The 20,453-nt window shown below is 58.6% G+C and overlaps 1 protein-coding gene across 4 annotated transcripts in view; it reads right to left on the bottom strand.

The window, feature by feature from the left end:
* Window positions 1–406: 406 nt before the first annotated feature.
* The window catches only part of SULF2 (sulfatase 2), a 118,051-nt gene continuing 98,004 nt past the window's right edge, over window positions 407–20,453 (bottom strand). For 3 of the 4 annotated variants that reach the window (XM_042980224.1, XM_042980226.1, XM_042980225.1), the window contains exons 8-21: window positions 17,637–17,765; window positions 16,626–16,682; window positions 16,004–16,130; window positions 14,444–14,636; window positions 6,910–7,138; window positions 6,731–6,827; window positions 6,242–6,336; window positions 5,234–5,293; window positions 4,722–4,891; window positions 4,402–4,544; window positions 3,191–3,314; window positions 2,501–2,534; window positions 2,247–2,300; window positions 407–1,374 (exon numbers count right to left, since the gene is read on the bottom strand). In XM_042980224.1, the coding sequence (XP_042836158.1) occupies window positions 1,344–1,374; window positions 2,247–2,300; window positions 2,501–2,534; window positions 3,191–3,314; window positions 4,402–4,544; window positions 4,722–4,891; window positions 5,234–5,293; window positions 6,242–6,336; window positions 6,731–6,827; window positions 6,910–7,138; window positions 14,444–14,636; window positions 16,004–16,130; window positions 16,626–16,682; window positions 17,637–17,765 (1,543 nt within the window). In that variant the 3' untranslated portion in view covers window positions 407–1,343. The remainder of the gene's footprint in view (window positions 1,375–2,246; window positions 2,301–2,500; window positions 2,535–3,190; window positions 3,315–4,401; window positions 4,545–4,721; window positions 4,892–5,233; window positions 5,294–6,241; window positions 6,337–6,730; window positions 6,828–6,909; window positions 7,139–14,443; window positions 14,637–16,003; window positions 16,131–16,625; window positions 16,683–17,636; window positions 17,766–20,453) is intronic. The other variant, XM_042980227.1, reaches the window with a different exon arrangement.

The following is a 20,453-nucleotide window of genomic DNA, read 5'->3' as shown; positions in this document are numbered from 1 at the left end:
CTTGAGAAGCATGGAGCTGCCCTTCTCAAAGGTGAGCACTTCGGGGTCATTTCCACTGTCTGGTGAGAAGTATGTCACATTGGGTGGTGGCTGAAGAGGGTCCTCCTGTTTCTCGCCCCTGGCCTCTGACCGCTGCCTTCTCCAGGCTTCACTAGCTAGCTGGTGCACAGAGAGGGGTTGGTTAGGGTGAATCGCTTTGCTGTCGATTAACGTTTTTTAAAGAATGAGGTCCTAAAGCCAGTGTAATGCGACACTTACCTGTGAGGTCCCTGAAGTAGGGTCAATTGTCATTAATTTATGCCCATCTATTCCCCCTCTAAAAAAACCCAAGGTGTCTCCTTTGAAAAAGGTGTTGACCAGTAGTATCTTGAATGCTTTTTTAAAAAAACCAAACACACCAAAAAACTCCCAAGAACGGCCTTTTACAAAATGTCAAAGGTTACCTCATACCAACTGCTGGTCGTTGGCTGGGATTTTGAACATTGTATGACAATACTCAGACTACAAAATGTCTTTACAAACACAATTTTGTGAAAACCGGGGACATACATCGACTTCATTTCTTTCCAGTACTTCGAAAAACATCAGTTCTGGGACAGATCACAAAGAAATACTAGGAGAAATGGTATCTGGTCGGGAACAGAAATGTCCACAACGGCCGAGGGGTTTTCTTCACTGGCCGCAGAGCGTTTACTGACCCCACAACTCTGGAAAATTGTGTTTTCTTACTAGATTCCCCTAAGAGTTCCCACGCTGGTGGCATGTAAATAGTCACATATGTACAGCGAAGTCCGTTTCTTCAGAGGCGACCTGGGTTGTGGTGCTAAATGAAAGTCCCTTCTTTTGTGCTGTTGACTCGGCCGTCAGCTCTGCACCACTCCCAGCGTCTGCAGGTTGCTCCTGTCCTGCTTTGTCTTCGTCCTCCTTTGTGACAAACTAAAAGAGGAGGAGGGTTTAAAAAGGGTTGTTCTTCCCCCATGATTGCAAAAAACAAAAACAACAACAAAAAACTCCAGTGACTTTCACCGTTGGGGGAAGTTTCCAAGAAAATCTCTTTTTCCCTCGTCAGCCTCTCAGAGAGGGTTAGTGGTGACCGTTTGATATGAAAATGCATTTTGTGCAGCTGGTGAGGTATAATCCAAAGCAAAAGCAGGGCAAAAACGGGCTTCCTGAAGTTAGCGACTGCCGACAGTTCTGTTCCAGAGTGTGCCGTGTTGACTGAAAGCAAGTCCTGTGAGCGCAGGCGGCCCGGCCAACGGCGCAGGCCTGCCTGAGACTGTCCGCGGTTTTCATCGTCCGTACGATCAGCTGGTGCCTCTGGTTGGGAGGCCCTCGTGTGCTTCTTAACCTTCCCAGCCTTCCCACAGCTGTCCCCTGTAGAACAAAGCAAACTCCTCTTAGCGTCTGATTAAGCCCAGAGGCGGCATGACACGGCGATCAGCCCTGAAGCCTAGAACCCTCTGCTTCGAGGATGCGGCTGCGGGGAGGACCCTTCGAGACCCCTCAGGATGGGCTTGCTCCCACCCGGTCATCCAGGCTTTTGGCTCTGGGCTCACACGCTGGTAAAGGCCCTGAGGACGTTCAGATATAGACATGGCAAATGCTTAGCCGGCCCGTCGTCCTATTAAAGCTACAGAGGGGGGTTTATATGCATATAAAGGAAGAAGGAAAAAACCAGAAGTTGCAAATGGCAGTGCACCAAGGGGGTCTGTTTGCCTGCCTGGCAACTTAACATCAAATGAATTGCCAATGTTAACAAAAAATCCTGACCCATAACTGCGTTTTTGGATTTTCATGATGAATTAGAGGGTTCAAGCCGCCTCCCATCAGTGCTGCTCCCCTTAGACTAGAGGTGACCTTTCTAGGCTGCCAGTCTCGGCCCTCTACCAGCCTCTCTGGCGCTGGAGAGAGCTGTCGTGGCCTGGATATTTCAGGTGCCCTCTAGTGAGGCCGCCCTGCTGCTGACATGGACCAGGGGACCCTTCTGCAGCCACATCCTTGAAGACGTCGGGCGGGTCGGACATTTAAATGCTTCTCGACCTGTATGGACTCCCTGGAGTTTACCAAGCACAAGTTACTCTATGGAGAACAACAGTGTATGAAACACGGTACTAATCTGAAACACGGAAAGACTCCCTGCTCCCTTCTCATGACAGCAGCAGAGAGGGTTACGAAAGAAATGGCATGCACACAGAACGCGGCCAGGCAGACCAGCTCTCCACCGGTAAACTGGTTCCTCAACTCACAGCGATTTGGAAGAAGGTCTCTTCATTTCTGGCCACTTTCGACGCTGAAACTGCCTGTGTTTTTGGGTGTCAAGAGAATAATGGGTGTTAGCCTCACCGAGGAAGACCGAGTTCCCCCTCCCTGGTGGGCGAACCAGGCCCCTGGCAGACCGGAGAAAGGGCAGGGCCTCAGCCGCACACGAGCCACAGAGGTTAGACCAGAGACGGGCCAGGATCGGGAAGCCGTCCCAGGCTATAACAACAAAAACGGATACCTGTATTGTTCATAGCTTCCGCCATCTTTAAGTCCTGAATGAGACAGAAATGAGCGAAACAGAGACATTAGGGCAAAGGTGGCACAAGTAATGACAAACTTTGTAACTGCCTCTTTTTAAAAACATTTTAGGCTTTTTGACTTTTTTTTTTTTTTTTCTGATGTGGATAGCGACCCCCAGGCAGAGTGGCTGAATCCTGACGTGAGCTTGCCCTGAAACTTGTCGACTGCCTGTACTCTAATGTCCTAGCAGCTTTAGGACCCTCCTGTATCTATTCATGACCTGGGTCACGGTGGGGGAGGCAGGTATGGGCAGGGACACCTATGTGACAGGGGACAGAAGGCCATGGGCCTGAGACAGGGGATGGTGGGGAGAGCCTGGGTCTTGGCGCTCAGCGAGGTTCCTGGAGAACGAGCAGCGTGACCAGGTGTGTGGGTTTGGAATCAGTCGACCTGGTCACTTTAACGGTGATGAGATAACGACCATACGACACCTAGCCCACTGACTGGCACATGGCGATAAACGAGCGATCGGGCTTCTGGTAAATGCGGCCCTTGGTGGACCCTAGTGATACATCGGCTGCTGGGGAGGATTCGCCAGGTTCACCCATCAGACTAGACGTGACCTCCTACCTCCCCACCCCGCGGCAGCCCCGCTCCCTCCGGGCCCCGCTGCGGAGCGCCTGCTCACCCAGGTCCATGTTTCGAGTCCGGGGGTTACACTGCTTGTAACCCTTGCAGCTCCGCAGCTCCATGAGCTGCACGTGCAGCTGGTTGAGGACGTCCCTGTCCAGCGTGTTCACCGCGTTCATCAACTGGTCGGAACAAAAGGTCATCGACATGGTGAGTGCAGGGATCCCCTCGGCTTCCGCCAACCGGGGGACTTCCCTCGGGCGGCGGGGGGAGCGGAGGTGTGCTGGGATGGTGACCTTTATCCTGCCAGGGCTGGAGTTGGGCGCAGTCCGGACGGACTGCCTTGTGCCTGCAGCCCCTCCAGGCGCTCTCCACCCGCCGTGTGCTTCACTTTCCTGACCAGTGGCTCCAGGAGCTCACGGTTGCCCTGTGGCTCTAGACCTTCATTCACTGCCCCCCTCCTCCCCTCCCCACCCCTCTCCTCTTGACTGCAGAGCGGCCACTTGGTGATGGGTGGGGGAGGGGGCCTGTGTCCTTGCCTCATCTGGGAGCTACTGGTGAGGGACCTGCCGTGCTTTGACACCCCCTTTGTAAAACATGGGCACGACCCACCTAAGGAGAAAGACCGGGAGCCGTATGGTAGTGACAACAAAGAACAAGAGCGTGGAGTTGCTGGCATTTAAAAATCAGGTTCCCTATAAAGCGACTGCAGGCTTTTGTTGAAACGCAGATCGGACAGTACCGAGGCCACACTAGTGTGAAGGGCCCCGTGGGGACCGTGTGGTTCAGAAGGGACACGCGCAGTCCACTCGCCAGAGGCTTGTGGCTCCTTTTGTCTTACATGTTCTGGGCCACTTTGGTCACAGACGTGTTCCGATGATTAAATACACGGAAACACTTAAGACGGTGCCCGTGAGCGCTGGCTGTGTCCCGTTAATCTGTGTGGTCCCTGCAGGCGCCCAAGTGTGCAGGGTTTGCTCTGATCCTAGGGGCCCCCAAAGCCCTCCAGTTCCAGGGGTCTTCGACATAAAGCCTGTGTCATCACCCCCAGGTGCCTGAGTTAGAGGGGGAGGCTGTATAGGACCCAGATTACAGGGGCAGCAAGATGGAGGGAGAGGGCCCCGGTGTGCATCCAGTCCCTTCAGAACTCACTTCTGCCTCAGGGACTCCGTGGGACTTGAAGATTCACCGTCACTTCCTCAGGGGGCCCAGCCCTGTGGCACCTGCGTGGCCCACGCCCCCCACGTCTCCAGCCTGTGAGGTGTGTACCTGGTAGGGGTCTGTGTTGAGATCAAAGTACTCCAGGAAGCCGGTTGCGAATTCGCAGAAGAGGAAATTGTGGGTCTCGTTGATGGTCCGCATGCACCAGTAGGTGTTGTTGTTGGCGCTGGTGCAGGCACAGAAGGGCCCCACTGCCAAGGGAAGGGACAGCGGGCCCAGAGTGAGCAATTCCCGCCTGGGACGGGCTCCCTCCCCGGGCCTCTTTCTGTCTGGATCTGGAGCCCCTGCTGTCAGGGAACCCGCCCCGAGAGGCTCCGGGCTGGGGGCCAGCGGTCCCCATCCTGCCCCCCGCCTGCCCGGTGGCTCACGTGTCCAGAGCGGTGCCGTCTGCCAGTGCTGGTTGTCGTGTGTGAAGCACGTGAGGCCCGGCATGCTGCACGTGTCGTTGTTCTGCAGTCGCTTGAGCAGCTTGCGAAGTTTCTTCTTGCGCTTCTGCTCCCGCAGCAGCCACACCTTGTCCTTCTCCTGCAGACCCTTCCTAGGGGCACACAGGGCCACACCCCTCACACCTCCCTCGACCCCCACCTACAGCCTCCTGGGGGGCCGTGACCCCGAGCCTCTGCTCTTCCTGCCCAGAGCCGGATGCGCAGCCAGCCGGGGAGGGGCCCCCAAGCGAACGACCCGAGACCGACCCACTGCTGATCTGAGGCCCCCTTGCGGCCTGCTCGGCGGGGCTGCAGCACCTCCTCCAGCCGCGAGGGGGCGCCGGAGAGCCACTCTGGGAGTCCCGCCTCTTCCAGGGCTGTGCTGACCTCCCAGCAAGGGCCAGGACCTCTTCTGTTCGCTTTATTAGCTCCCCTGAGCCTTAAGCCGCCCTTACCTGAAAGGATGCAGACTGGAGCCTTTGTGCTTGAGGCGGCCTTTGTGCTGGGTGTGGTAACTGTAACAGACCAGGGCAACTCGTGTGTGTGTGTGTGTGTGTGTGTGTGTGTGTGTGTGCGCGCGCGCGCAAACCGCGGTGCCCTGGGGTCCCCGTCCCACTTTCTGGGGGCAGTGCTGGGGTGGGAACCATCCCTAGCGCGGCAGCTCCCTGGCTGGCTGGCTCCTTTCTGCAGATGCCAGCTGGGGCCCTGGCTGAAGGCCTCAGGCCAGGCTTGGAAGGTCGGGGTGGGTGTCAGTCAGCGGGGACTGGAAGCTGCGCCTGGCTCCCCATGGCTTCAGCCTTATCATCTCCAGGTTGGGGGGCTCCCCCAGGCCCGCGCCCACCTCTTGCCGGCTCAGGGCCAGCTCCAGGGGAACCCGTGTTTTGCAAGCCTCTTCCGGAAGGTGGCAGAGACTGCGGATGCGCCGTGTGGCGCCGGCGCCACCGGCCACCTGTGGCGATTTCAATTGAAATAGGACCCCAAGCTCAGTTCCTCGGTTATACTGGCCACGTTTCAAGAGCTCAACAGCCACGTGTGGTTGGTGGCTGCCCTAGCGGACAGCACAGATGCAGCCCAGCCCGTCATCACAGCAGTTCTGCTGGACGGTGACCCCCCCCCCCCCGGGCTGGGGTTCCCCGAGCTGGCACTGTGCACCTCGGGCCACGGGACTGTTCGGGAAGGGCAGTGGGCGGAGTCTCCTTCCCCTCCCGGAAGCCGGCCCCACACAGCGAGCGCGCTCCTCCGACCACAGCGCCTATGCCTGGCGTCTGGCTGGCCACCTGAGGGCGGTGGTGTCGGCCCAGGGGACAACGGGCACCTGAATTATTACCGATTTTTCCTCTTGCTCCGAGGGAGGAGATAGGGATCTAAAGATAATGCGAGGAGTCACAGAGGGGAGGCTGTGTGTCCCCAGGAGGGGTCCTGCAGGAGCACTAGGGGCCTTCCCGGGTCTCTTTGCTACTCACCTGATTTTGTGACAGTCACATTCTTCTGGCCGCTTTTTCTTCAGGTGGCCTCGGACTTCCCTCAGGTTCTTAATTTTGTTCTGCAGGGTTTCGATCTGGGGCAGAGAGCAGGCAAGGGGGCCGTGAAACTCTGGGGGGCTGGGTGAGCAGGGACGGCCTGGTGGGGTCCCCGGCCACTGCCTGCACTTGTGGCTGAGGGGTCCTTGGTCCCTTCCACCTGCTGAAGTGACCAGGCTCCCGAGAGCTGGCTGAGCCGGGAGGCCCCTCCCCTCCCCCCCCCCCCCCCCCCCCCGGGCTGGCGGAAGGGCTGAGGGTCGTGTGAGCATCTTAAAAGCAAGAAGGGGGGTGAGGTGAGCACGCTGCCCCCTCCCCGAAGGTTCTGGGGAAGCGTCGCTCCCGGGGCCCGGCCTCGCTGCCTCCCGGATGTGGCTGGTGGCCCTGCTGAGCTCGTGGTGGTGAGAAGGTGCCCCCTGCCCAGACCCCCCTCACCTCGTGGTCAATGTGCAGCTTGTGGTCTTTCCAGGCCTGCAGGGACTGGTACAGGCCCAGGTCGCACTGGACCGTGTCATTCTCGAGGATGTAGCACCTGCCCGGGAGAAGGGGTCACGTGTGCCCGAGGCGGGGGCGTCCCTGCCAAGGCCCCCCCTGCCCCCCGCCTGGACTCTCACCGGTGTGTGACTTTAATGGGGTTGGGGGCTGAGTAGTCCGGGAGGCCCCCCGTGCCGCTGAAGTCTCCGGGGTCCTTGTCATCCGGATCCTCAGGGGCCCCCGGCCAGTGCCGCTTGGTAAGGTTGCGGGACTGGGGTGCGTCGTCCAGGCCTCTGTGGTGCACCCCGCCATCCGCCTCGATGGCCACTGAGCGGACGGAGCGGTTCCGGGCGTAGCCGGTCTTGTACTCTGTGGGCGTCAGCGGGTGGCTGGGTGAGGGGGGCTGGGCAGGCTGGCTGGGCTCCCTGGGCCGCGGACTATTGATCCGGAGGCTTGGAAAGGACCCCCGTGGGTTCAGTTGGGGAAACAAGGCTCGGGGCTAAGGAGGAAGAGGCTTGGGATAGTCCCCAGAAAGAGCTGAGCGTGGATACACACGGCCTATCCGCGTGATGGGATGTTTGGCGACAGAGGAACACAGCCGTGATGCAAGCTACCGCGTGGGTGGGCGTCATGCTCCGCGAACACGGCCACACGTGCGAGGTCCCTGTCGTGTGGGCCTATTTGTTTGGAATGTCCAGAGTAGGTAAAGACATAGGCACCGAGAGCAAGTTAATGGCTGCCGTGGGATGGGGGGCAAGGCAGTAATGGGGTTCCCTTTCCGGGTGATGGAAGGTGTTGGAACTGGATCGAGGCAGTGATACACCACCCTGTAAACGCTTCTGAATTCCATGCTTCTGAGTCGTAGACTTTAACTTTGTAGACTTTACCAATTTTACAAACTTTTAAAACAACGGTAGTCTTTAGGTTTGTAAAAATGGTAAATTTTCCGGTGTGTGAACTTTACCTCAATAAAAAAAAAAAAAGAAATGAAAAGACAAGATGTGGATATGAAATCATTCAATGAGGAGACTGAATCGGTTACTCAGAAACTTCCCAATGAAGAGAAGTCCAGGGCCAGATGGCTTCACTGGTGACTTCTACCGGATATTTCAAGAAGAATTAATACCAGCCTTTCTCAAGCTCTTCTAAGAAACCAAGGAGGAGGGAACACATCCACACTCATTTCACAGGCCACCATGACTCTGACACCAAAAACGGGCAAGGACGCCACAAGACAGGAGAATTACAGGCCAGTTTCCCTCACGGACACAGATGCAGAACCTCTCAGCAAAAATATTAGCAAGCCGAATTCAATACTACATGGAAAGGATCCTACACCGTGATAAAGTGGCCTATTACTCCCGGGATGCGAGAATGTTTCACCATCTGCCAATCAAGCCATGTGATACACTGCATTTAACAGAATGAGGGAGGAAAATCGTGTGATCAGCTCAGTGGGTGCGGGAAAAGCATTTGACAAAACTCGCCAGCCATTTAGGATGAAAAACTGATAAGAAGGAGGTTACCAGCCAAAATGTATAAAAACTTACACAACTCAATAACAAAAAACCACAAACAATCTGATTGGAAAATGGACAGAGGACCTCAACTGACCTTTTTCCAAAGAAGACATCCCGATGGCCAACAGGTGCATAAAAAGGTCCTCGCCATCAGGGAAATGCAAATCAAAACCACAAGGAGATATCGCTCTACACCTGTTTGAATGGCTATCATGAAAAAGACCAGAAATAACAACTATGGCAAAGATATGGAGAAAAGGGAACTCTGTTGGGGGGGAATGTAAGTCGGTGCAGTCGCTGTGGAGCACAGTATGGGGAGTCCTCAAAAACTAAAAACAGAACTGCCATACGATCCAGCAATTCTGAGAGTTTTCTCTGAAGAAAACGAAAACACTAACACAGGAGATCAGTGCCCTCCTCTTTGCTGCATACTGTTTACAACGGCCGAGACACGGAAACAGCCTGGGTCCGTTGATGGAAGAACAGTATAGAAAACGTGGTGTGTGTGTGTGTGTGTGTGTGTGTGTGTGTGTGTGCGCGCGCGCGTGCACGGGTGTGCATGATGGAATACTATTCAGCCATAAAAAAGGATCAAAATTTGCCATTTGCGACAACATGGACGGACCTCGTGAGGTATTATGCTAAGTGAAACAAGTCAGAGAAAGACAAATACCACCTGATCTCACTTCTACGTGGAATCTAAAAATAAACCCCAAACAAGAAAAGCACGAGCTCAAAGATACACAGAACAGACTGGCGGCTGTGAGGGGGGCGTGGGGTCAGGAGTGGGCAAAATGGGTTAAGGGGGTCAAAAGGTACAAACTTCCCGTTATAAAACAAGTAGGTCCTGGGCATGTACCCTACAGGAAAGCTGCTAAGAGAGCAGATCTTCAAAGTTTTCATCACAAGAAAAAAAGTTTTTGTAATTGTACGACGATGGCTATTAGCTACTTACAGTCATTTTGCAACGGAGGCAAATATCGAATCGTTATGCTTCATACCCCAGACTAACACGATGTTCTATGTCAACTACACCTCAAGAAGAAACGGAGACGCTAAAGAAACCCCATTAATTTGAATCGGAAAAGGAAAAAGCTAGGTGGCGGTCTCCTGGATAGAAGAGAGAGCAGCGTAGGGAGGTTTCTCAGCTTTTCTTAGCTTCTCTGTTTGGCCAGCAGTGAGCTGGATGCTGTCCCCAGCCAGGCAGCGACATGGGGTTCCGCGGCATCTTTCCACGTTCTAAGTCAACGACTGAAAACTGAGGGTGTGCGGGCTAAAGCCAGAGCCCGGATTTCTCTCATCTTCTATATATTAAAAGACAAAATTATTTTTTGAGAGAGAGCGAGTGAGCGAGCGCATGTAGGGGAGAGGGGCAGAGGAAGAGAGAAAGAGAATCTTAAGCAGACTCCATGCTTAGTACTGAGCCCGATGTGGAGCTTGATCCCAGGACCTTGGGATCGTGACCTGACCAAAACCAAGAGTCAGACACTCAACTGATGGAGCCACCCAGGTGCCCCTAAAAGACAAAGTCGATCACGTTGCTAACACTTGAGAAAAACGGGGGTGGTGGTCATGCAGGAGTGCAGATTTCCAGCTTCTGAAGCGAAAACCACAAAGAAGTGCCTGCCTGCATGGCGCCCACAGACCTGCACGGTAGGCCCAGGCAGGAGCTGAGGCCGCCCCTTTAGACGGGCGGTCTCCTCTCCCTCCCTCAGGTCTGGCTCTGTCACGCCTCACGACTGTAACCCCACTGGTCTAAATGCACATCTTTTTGGAGAAGGCCTGGAGCTCCGCACGGCCCGGGGCTCTGCTGGGTTCCCGAAATGGCCACCAGGTGGCGCCCAAGGCACAAGAACTGGGCTGGAGGCGGGCGGCGGTGGCCTCCAAGAACCCAGGATGGGACTCCCTCTCCAGGGGGCCCCGGGGCCCTGGGCTCCAGGATCTGCTCCTGCTGTCCCCACCCTTGGGGCAGATGTTTCTTTCAGTTCTCAGACTCCTTCTATCAGAATCACCTGGGCCAGGGGATCTGGGGGCCCAGATCCAGGAGAGGCATCTCTTAGCACAACCTTGGGCCTTTTCTGGCCCCAGGCAGCCCCCTCCGTGGCCCTTTCCTCCCTGGGTTAAGTCTCCCTGAGGCCACGATACCTGGGCCCGTGATGCACAAAACCTGAATCGGTGTCCCTGTGGGAGGTCACGCCTGCCCACGACGGCCGTGAGACAGACACACACCGGGTCCTTTCTGCCCCTTTTGTCTTGCTTGTGCAGGAATCAAGTGCTTTGTATCTTTCCACCTCCAGCCCCAGCCAGAAACCCAAAGATTCCCCACGCTGTGGCCTAAGGGCCAAGTCTGACCCTCTGCCCGGGTCTGTAAATAAGCTACCGAGCCCATGGCTCTTTCCTGGCTCCAGAGACAGGACTGAGAGGTCGACAGGGACACTATTGAGCCTGCAAAGCCTCAAATATTTGCTCTCTGGTTCTTTACGGACAAGGCTGCTGGCCCCTGTGTGAACCTTTGCCTGGACTTGAAGCCCCGCCGCTCGCTCTCCTGGTCTCCCTAGCGGTCCTTGTTTCCATGCTCCCACAGGGGCCCCTCCCCCCAACCCCGTGTGCTGGGCACGGAGGGGCCTGGTAACCCCGTGGCCGAGGGCATCGGCTCTGGAATCTGGCCGTCGGGTGCCGGTGCTGAGCAAATGCCTGCCCGCGGACAATGCGGCTAACTCCTGAGCAGCTGTGTTCCCACGACGGTCCCTGCCCTACAGGGCTGTGTCGCAGGGTGACGCGAACGGAACCGGTAACTTTCTCAGCACCGGGAAGCTGGCATCGAGCGGCCGCTCTGTGGTCCGGGGACCCCGCAGCTGTGACATCCTCGTCCAAGGTCGCAAGCCGGGCCCATCCGCCTCCCCGGGGCTCTCCGGGGCTGGGACCCACAGGGCCTTCGTGCTCCTTCTTCCCAGACCTAGAGCCTCAACCTCTTACTTCTCCCCGCTGAGCTCTTACTTACACGCCCGCCAACCGCCCACCCTCTCCCTCCTGGTCACGTCACTCTTTTCACTTCCTCCACGAATCTTTCACCGACGGAAGTGGTCTTCCCGGACCTCGTCTCCTCCATGAGGCCCGATCGGCATCTCTTCCGGCCGCTGGCACGTGATAGGGCTGCAGATTCGCCGGGAGCCTAAGCGAATGCCCGCCGGCCGCCTGGGCCCATCGCCAGCGGCCCGCCCTCCGCCCCGTTCTGGGCTGGCTGGCTCCGCCTGGCTTCCTCCCACCACAGCTGGCATGTCCGTGGACCAAGGCGCGCTGGGGTCCGAGCTGCTCCAAACTGGGGCTTCTCAGCCTCACAACTGCTGACGTTTTCAGGCCAGATACTCCTCTGTTGGGAGACTGTCCTGTGTGTTGCAGGGGGCTTGGCAGCATCCCCGGGGTCTACCCCCAGGGGCCAGGGGCATCCCCCCATCATCACACAGCTGCGACAGCCACAGGAATGTCTCCATATTGGGGACCAAACTGCCGGGAGGCTGAGAAGCCTGCTCCGGGCCGGCTGCTCACAAGGGGTCAGGAGATGCCTTTGCTGGAGGCACCGGCAGGAGGAAGAACGTGGGGCCAGGGGATGAGGCTCGGGCCCCCAAATTGGCCGCATGACCCGGGCTTTCCTGTCCGTCCTAAGGAGGGTCACCCGCCTCGGTCCCCGGGTTGCCGCGAGGTACACTTGAGATAGGACTTGGACGTTACGCCGAACTCGCGTGGGAACCTGGGCTGACTTGAGTCTCGGCTGTCTGGGTGCATTTTCTTTCCTCTGAGCATTAACAGGGGCGGGGGGCGGCGGTGCGGGGGAAGCTTAACTGAGTCCCAGCTTCTCATATTGTTTAAAGATCATAGGGGCGCCTGGGTGGCTCAGTCGGTTAGGCGACCGACTTCGGCTCAGGTCACGATCTCCCTGCCTGTGAGTTCGAGTCCCCGGGTCGGGCTCTGTGCCGACAGCTCGGAGCCTGGAGCCTGCTTTGTACTGTGTCTCCCTCTCTCTCTGCCCCTCCCCCACGCATGCTGTCTCCCTCTCTCATAAACAATTAAACTTAAAAATTAAAAAAAAAAAAGATCATGCACCGGGCCGTGGGCCAAAGCAAGGAGACGTCGGCTGCGTAATTCAATCTGGAAGCCGGTCGTCTTGTTCGGCTACAAAAGATTAACTCGGCAGCCACGAAGCAGCCTGAGGGGCAACGTGATGGGGGGCCGTCAGGGGAAGCGCTGTTGGAGGCAGGAGCACGGAGGCAGCCCCCTGCTTCGCTTCGAGGGCGTCCTCTGCCGAGGCTCGGCGGGGGGGAGGGGGCTGTGGGGACCACCGAACCCCCCGCCTCTAACTGGCAACACGGGAGCACCATTCAAGCCTTGAAAAAGGAAGGGAGTTCTGACCCAGGCTACACCCTGGATGAGCCCTGAGGACGTCGTGCCGAGTGAAAAGAGCCAGTCTCGGGAGGACACGGCATGTTCCACATACACGAGGTCCCTAGTGCGGTCAGACGCACAGAGATGGAAAGGCCAAGCGAGGTGGCCGGGGCAGGGGAGCGGGGAGGGACAGTTACAGTTTCATGGGGACAGAGTTTCGGTCCGGCAAGGTGAGGCAGAGCTCCGGGGGGTGGATGGGGGTGACGGTCGCACGCCCACGTTGTGCACTTAGAAATGGTTAGAATGATAAACTTTATGTGTGTTTTGCCCCAGAAAACAAACCAACACAAAACACCTCAGAACTACAACCTAAGTAGCTTGGCTGTCCTTGGGTCGGGGGGCCAGAGGAGTGGGTGGCGTGGGAAACTGCCCAGCTCTGGAGGGGACACTTCTGGCCAGAGACCCAGGCCTCTGAGCGCGTTCAAGGCACAGGGGCGTTCTTTCAAGGGGGAGCTGAACCTCGGAATGGGGCCGTGACTGGCCCAGAGTGACGGGAGTTTTGCAGGAGGATCCAAGGGGACTTGGGTTCCGCCTTGCCTGCTCGTTGTCCTTCCTCGGCCCCTGCTGGGAGCGAGCCATGAAGTCTGGGACGGCTCTCTCCGTTGGGATGGGGGCTCTTCCCCACTCGTCCACACTACAGTCGACTCTCATTATTGGAGGCTGTTCTATGAGGTCACCTGAACCCTGAATTGGCCGATACCGCAGCACTGCTCCCAAGGGGAAACACGGGGTTAGGTTCCCGCCAGCCTCCGGTCACGACATTTTGGTCCGCTCTCGGCCCAAGGCCTTGTTTTACGCGTGTTCCCGTTTAATATATAGTGTGGTTTCTTTACCACCGAACTCAAGGCCAACAGCACGGAATCTCGTGCCTGCAGGAAGCTCATCTAACCCCCGTGTCTTTCCCTAGGCACTCCCCTAGGGGTGCCGCTCGGCCTTCCCGTACTTACGAACCACATGGCACTTCGGCACCAGGCTTGGGGGCCGCAGCGACTCGTGAAGCCGCCAAGCAAAAGCACCAAGTCCAAGAACCGTGACGCTAAATGCACGGGCGAAGGATTTGCCTGCAGCACGAGAGCTGAAGCCCGAGTCCTCCTCAGCTGGGAACGTGCATGCCGGGGGGACTCAAGAAGTTCTGCCGCCCCACACGTGCCGTGAACGCCCGAGAAAGCACCCCGCGTACTGATTTGGGGGGCTACGAGTGAATCTGAGACATGGGATCCACAAGTAATGGGGACTGAGTGTATCAGGCGCTCTCCCTCCAAGTCCCGTCCGGAGCCCCACCTCTGCTTCCTTCCCCACCGCTGTCCGGTCCCAGCACCACGGCCTCTCGCCAGGCCTCCGCCCGGTCTCCTGACGGGCCTCCTGCTCCAGCCCCCCCGTCCCCTCACGTGGCCCGAGCCCCCATCCCAACGGCTGCCGGAGGAACCCTTGAAAACACAAATCTGATCCCGGCTCTTCCGGTCAAAACCATCCCGTGGCTTCTCGTCTCAGAGGAAGGGCTCTGAGGGGCCCCTCTCCCGCCGCCCTCTCCCCTGCTTCAGCTCCTGCTCTCGGCACGTTACCAAATGGCCTTCCCCCCCTTTAGTCTCGTCCCGGAGGGCCGCCGGGCACTGGCATCCGCGTCTGTGGGGCTGGGTGAACGCACGGACGGGGCTCCCCAGGCACGATCGCGCCCCCCCCCGCCCCGCTCCGCCCCCGGGGCCGCCACACTTACTCTTCTTGAAGAACTTCTTCCTGCGCCCGGCCAGGCTGAGCTTGTAGTCGCTGCCGGCACAGAGGCAGGCGTCGCCACCCTGCCCGTAGTACTTGGGCACCAGGTTGGAGAGGGCCCTGCCCCCCGGCCGCGCGGGGGCCTTGCACCTGTGCAGCTTCAGCTTCCCCGACGCGTCTTCCACGCACTGCCACTTCTGCGAGACACGGCGAGGGCCTCAGGCTCCGCGGCCGCGACCGCCCCGGAGACGTCCCGCTCCCCGCCGCCCTCGCTGGGGCCCCGGGACCGCCGCTGGCCGCTCGGTGCCCCACAGACACACGTCTGTCGTGGGGGGAGCACAGAAGGGGCACCAGGGCCGACACTTGGTGGCTGGGCACGAGCCCCAGTCACAGGGAGGCCCCCCAGGGGAGGCACCGGGCCGGCGAGAGGGGGTGGCTGCTGAGGCTGGGGTCCGGGAGGCCCCGGAGCAGTAGCTGGGGCTCCGGACCGATGCCTCCCCCGGCTGGTCCAGGGCCCAGCCCCCACCCGCAGCGCTCTCTTCCTTTGGGGTAAAGCAGTGCGCCCTGATAATCTGTTCTGAAGATGCTCATGCCTGCCGCTGCCCTGGGACCGCCCGACCTCCCGTCTGGGCGGGGGACAGATGTGCAAAGGGGGGGAATGTGCCAACACTCCGGGGGGACAAGGGCCCTTGGCTCAGCAGCTCACTCCTTGTGGCTCGGAACTGAAACTGGAGCCCTTCTGGGATGTCCCCAGCACGCAGCTCCGGGAGGCCAGGGGTTTCCGCTGGGGGCATTCAGGGCCATCGCTCCAGGGCCTGGATCAGCGCTCGGCAATGAAGGGACCGGCATAACCCAAAGCTCTTGTCCCGAGGCACAGACTGGCTTCCGCAGCATGGGGAGGGGTCTGGGGCTTACGAGCAAACGGGGTGGGGACACGGCCACGGGGATGGGCCTCATTCTGAGTCTGGCGATAAGATGGGGCCGCCCCCGCTTGTGAGAAACGCACCCAGCCGGGCCTCGGCCTTGGAAGGCCACAGGCTATGGTGAGCAATGGGATCCAAAGGCCCTGGTTTTACTCGTACTTATGGGCGCAGTGGGCACACATCTCCAGGCCCGAGTTACTGTGGGGGGGGCGGCGGGCTCATAGTACCAGCCGGCAGACTGAGGCAGGGACGCACGCCCCACACCCCTTGAGCCGGGCTGCCCTGCCTGCTTCTCGGTTCCTCTGCCCTCCCCTCCCCTCCCCTCCCCAGCTCCCCCGGCCGTCTAGGCCTCAGAAAAGCCAAGTTCAGACTCTTCCAACATCACTCACAGCCCCTGCTATCTCTAAATACTATCTGGTTGTAATTTTCTTAATCTTTCCCTCGCAATCAACTCACTTTTTAAACACCTATATTTATTTAAAAAGGCAATTTCCTATTGCTCCTATAAATGAAAAGCCGGCCTCACTGGCTGTGCGGGCCCGAGGGAGGAGGCCCCGGCCTGGGCTGCAGCGCGGAGGGCCGGCCCCTGGGAGGGACGACGGAGGGCAGGAGCCCCCAGGGCACCAGCCACACGGCCTCACCTGTCCCAGCTGCTCGCACGCGGTCTGGTACTCCGCCCGCTGACACAGGTCTTTCACGCGCTGGTATTTGGGCAGGAAGTTCTCCTCCTGAGCATCCACCTTGTTGTCCCTCTTGTGAAGCAGTTTGCTGTGGGGCAGAGAGCGGGACACGCGGCTGGCCGCTGCGCTCGGAAGGAGCCCGCGGCCGTCCGGGGGGCGGACCCCACGCAGCCCGTGTGACGTCACCACGGAGGGTGCAGGGACTGTCACGAGGCTTAAGAAATGGGAATTCGCCAAGAAGCCTCCCAAGTTGCAGGAGAGTCGGCAACACGTGAGAAAACGTTTGGAGCATCGCACGGGCAGGAGCACAGGTCTGAAGGGTCCACGTGGCCTCCAGACTCAAATTCCGTACGAGGCCCGGGGACAGCGACCGGGCTTCCTCTGTGTCTAGGGGGCCGTGGACACGTATCTGAGCAGGGATAGTAAGAGCTGTGGTCTCTCTCCTGCCCCGGCAGTGAGATCTTCGATGCCACCGGTACAGGGGGCGGGGACGCTGCCAGGAGCTTCCCGGGATGGGCAGGTGGGGGGCCCTCAAATGCCCTGGGCGGGGGGCGGGGGGGGGCCTCTAGGACCTGGCACTTACCCTCTCTCCACCAGGAAGGAGTCCCGCCAGACCCTCACCTTCTTCTTCAAGTGAAACCTGGAGGAAAAAAAGCCCACTTTCACCTTCCCATCGACGTGGGGGCCTCCCACGTCCCCCCATCTCCGGGAAGCGGGGATAGTTGGGGTGCGTGGGCCCAGCTGGGCGCAGGAGGGGCCTGGGTGCTCACACCCCACACTGAGCTGAGCTACATCTCCCCCGGAGCGGAGATATGGGTCTGAGGGTCCCCCCGGGGCAGAAGTGGCCGGCGGGGGGCTAAGCTTGTCAGGTCTTGGGGGGGATTTCTTCTTTGATCCTTTACAGTTGGGCGGTGAATTTGAGTGTGGGTTTCATGCAATCTCACTCTATTGCCACGTCCCAGGGAGAGGCTCGGGTTGCCGGAAGAAGGTTCCATCCTGCCCCCGACTCCCAGGGGTCCCGGCTCCCAAGCCAGTGCCCCAACTGCTGCCCCAGATGTGCCCATTTTATACCCGTACAGCTCAGAACACCTCACAAAGGAGGAGGCTCAGTGGAAGTGGTCCCCCGAGAGAGCAGGCGACGGCGCCCCGCACGGCTGGAGCTTCTGAGCTGCCTTCGGGCGCAAGCAGGGGCTTCCGCCGTCAGCACTCTGGGGCCGTCAACCCCGAGGGCAGTCACGGTGCCGGCCACCAGATGTCGCCGTGACCACGCCGGTGGCCGCGTCCTCCTTTCCCGTCCCCACCAGACCCCGCTCACCTCCCCACCGGACTGGTTTTTGTTCTTGTTCACGTCACTGCCTCCGGGACACCTGGGGACGTGTTCCCATCGTCCCACCGGGCACTGAAACCTTCGAGCTCGGGGACGAGGCGTCAGAGCCTCTGACCGGGAGACCTCGACGCCCAGACTTGCAGAGAGACCTCTAGCCAGTCGCTTGCTCTCTCTGGGGTCCGGTTTCCAACCCGGCAGAACGGGATGCTAGTAACGCCTGCCTCACTGGGTCTTGTGATGATCAAAAGGGCAAGTCCCCCTCCTCACCGATTCACCGGCCGCTCCGTGTCCAGCAGCTTGAGGATGGACTTTCCATCCATATCCGAGGGGATGTCCAGACCTGCAATGTCCAGGATGGTGGGGGCCAGGTCGATGTTGAGGACGATGTGGGGGTTCCTGAGGGAGGCGGGGAGAACAGGGCTCGGCCACCCGGGCAGTGGTGCCCCAGCCTCGCTTGGGGGAAGGGCGGCTGGAGGGACGGAGGTCGCCCGTGGCTCACGCCCCGAGGGTGGGGAAGCGGTGATCTCCTCACTCGCCCGCACCCCGGCCCTCCGGGCCCCCTTCTGCGGCCCCAATTCAGCCGAGCCCCACCTTCTGCGCACTCCACACTCGCCGCCGGGTACCCGGATTAACGGGCCTCCGCTTGGCTACTTCGGCTGGCAGTGCCCTCCCTGCCTCCCACCGCCTGAACAAAGGACACCCGCCTTTAGGAGCCGCTCTAGACCCTGGTCCTGCCCCCAGACCTGTCTCCGAACCTCCTCCGAGGCAAACACTGGCCCGACGCGTGCGTTCTTTTCACTCGCCGAGTTTGTAACGACTTGTTATTGCGTCGTAGATTAATACCAGGTCCTTCCTGAGGACCCCTCCCGGCGCTCCTGTCCCTTCCCTGAGGCCGTATCACCCCCATTTACTATCTATTTTAGTCATTCATCTGGCTGACTGTCTAGTCCCCAATTAGAACCTAACTGGAAGACAGACACTTCCATCCGTCTTGCTCCCTTCTGTATCCCTAGCACTTCTGCACTTAGAATACACAGTAGGTGCTCAATAAGTGTTCGCTTAGTGACTTCCGTTATGTATCTCTGCCAGACATCTGTCACCTCTCCCGTCTCCTGTTTCTACCTGGTGGTGTGCCCGGCGTGGTGGTAAGTGATTTCAGGGATGTGCCCAACACAGGGGTTGGCCCCTGTCGCATGAATGACGACCATGTGGGAGCACTTTCCATCAAGGCGGCCGGGGGTCCCGACCCCATCCCCTGGGGCTGAGGGGCAGGGTCGGGGTCCTAGGGTTTCAGTTGCCTTTGACCCCTTCCTCCGGAGCGCAGCACCTTGTGAACCCCGGACAGGTAGCCAGGTGCGGGGTGCGGCTGCCTGGTAGGAGGGCTGGGAGGCCAGAGTAAAGCCTAAGGACGTAACCTGTAGGCAGGGGGAGCTGGGAAGACTGCTGGGCAAGCAGGCGCCACGTCGAATGTTGGCAACGAGCAGCTGAGGTGGCCTGAGGGGTGTCCAGCAGGCTTGCTCCCCAGGACTGGGGTGGGACGGGGACGATCGCTTTTCCTACGTCCCTCTTGGTGGTAACAGTGCCCCGCCCCATTCAGATTCCACTACCTGATGTCTTTGGCCTGGTCACTCGAGGTTTTCTATCACCCTGGCTACGGTGATTGGTTCAGGGATGGACACGTGACCCACGTCAGGCTGGTGAGAGTCACCTTAAGGCTTCTGTTCAAACCACTGTTTGGTTTCCTACACTGGATGGCTGAAAGTCATGGTGAGTCTGCCACCATGAGGGAAAAGCCTGCCTGAGAATGAAGTCAATTCAAAGGAAGCTGGCTGAGGGATGGAAAATGAAAGCTTCCTGACATTATTGTGTGACTGCTGGATCCAGCCATGCCTGAAGCCAATGGAGCCTTGGACTTTCCAGTTACTTTAGTTCCTGCATTCTTTTTTTTTTTTAAGTTTATTTATTTATTTCTTTGAGAGAGAGAGAGAGAGAGAGAGACAATGAGTGGGGAAGGGGCAGAGAGAGAGAGAGAGAGAGAGAGAGAGAGAGAGACTCCCAAGCAGGTTCTGCGCTGTCAGCACAGCGCCCGACACAGGGCTCAAACCCACGAACTGTGAGGTCATGACCTGAGCCACAATCAAGAGTTGGATGCTCAACTGAGCCACCCAGGCACCCCCAGTTCCTGTATTTCCTTTATCTTATTATTACCTTTTGGTCTTATCTGGTTTTTTGCGTACAGCCAAAGGTGTCCCAGCCTCTGGCCCCAAGCCTGACATTAGCACTTTCTCTCGTCCACATGGGGTATGGTTTTGGGTCCTATCAACCAGATCGGAGACTCTGAAGCTGACCAAACCCATCATGTCAATGCCTGTAGAGTCTTTAGTGGGTCAAATTCTTTCCATTTACAGGGGTGGCTCAAGGTTTCAGAGACGCGGGAACAGAGAGGCTGCGGGGCTTGAAATCCCAGCTCCTTCTCTGATGTGTCACGTGCCCTCGGGCAACCTCACCTCCCTGTGCCTCAGCAGACAGGGTGACAGTAACATCCACCCCACGGGGCTGTTGGGATGCTTCCATGAATTACACGGCTCAGACCCGGGCTGCAGAATAAGGACTGGACAGCACCCCTGTTATCCTAACTCTCCTTCCAGGTGGGGACCCTGGGAGCCAAAGGCGGAGAGGAATGTGTTGAGGCAGGCAGGCAAAGAGCCAGGAGCCTTGCCTTGAACCCACACACCCACCTTCTAGAACTGTCACCAAGCTTTCCTCCCAAGGGATGGCAGGCCAGATAAGCGCCTGAAGGGCAATTTATCTGCATTTCAAAAAAACCATCTGAGCTGGTCTCCAACAGCTGCTGCTGCGGTTACCTGCCTTTCTAGAGCTCCCTGCCCCAGATGCGGCAGTTTCCTGCCAGAATGTGTCACCTCCAAGGTCAGCCCAAGGAGAGCGCCGGCTGAGGGCCCACAGGGTCCCGGAGGAAGGATGGGAGGGAGACCGGTTCCCTCTGTGCTGTGGCCAACACCCCCCGACTGGGGCGGCAGGGTCCCTCCCTGAGAGCCACCCCAAGGGTCACCAGGCCCCACAGAA

Source organism: Panthera tigris, chromosome A3 (genome assembly GCF_018350195.1).
Source record: "Panthera tigris isolate Pti1 chromosome A3, P.tigris_Pti1_mat1.1, whole genome shotgun sequence".
NCBI lineage: Eukaryota > Metazoa > Chordata > Mammalia > Carnivora > Felidae > Panthera > Panthera tigris.
Note: the sequence above shows the minus strand (reverse complement) of the source record. Positions and strands in the feature narration are given on the sequence as shown.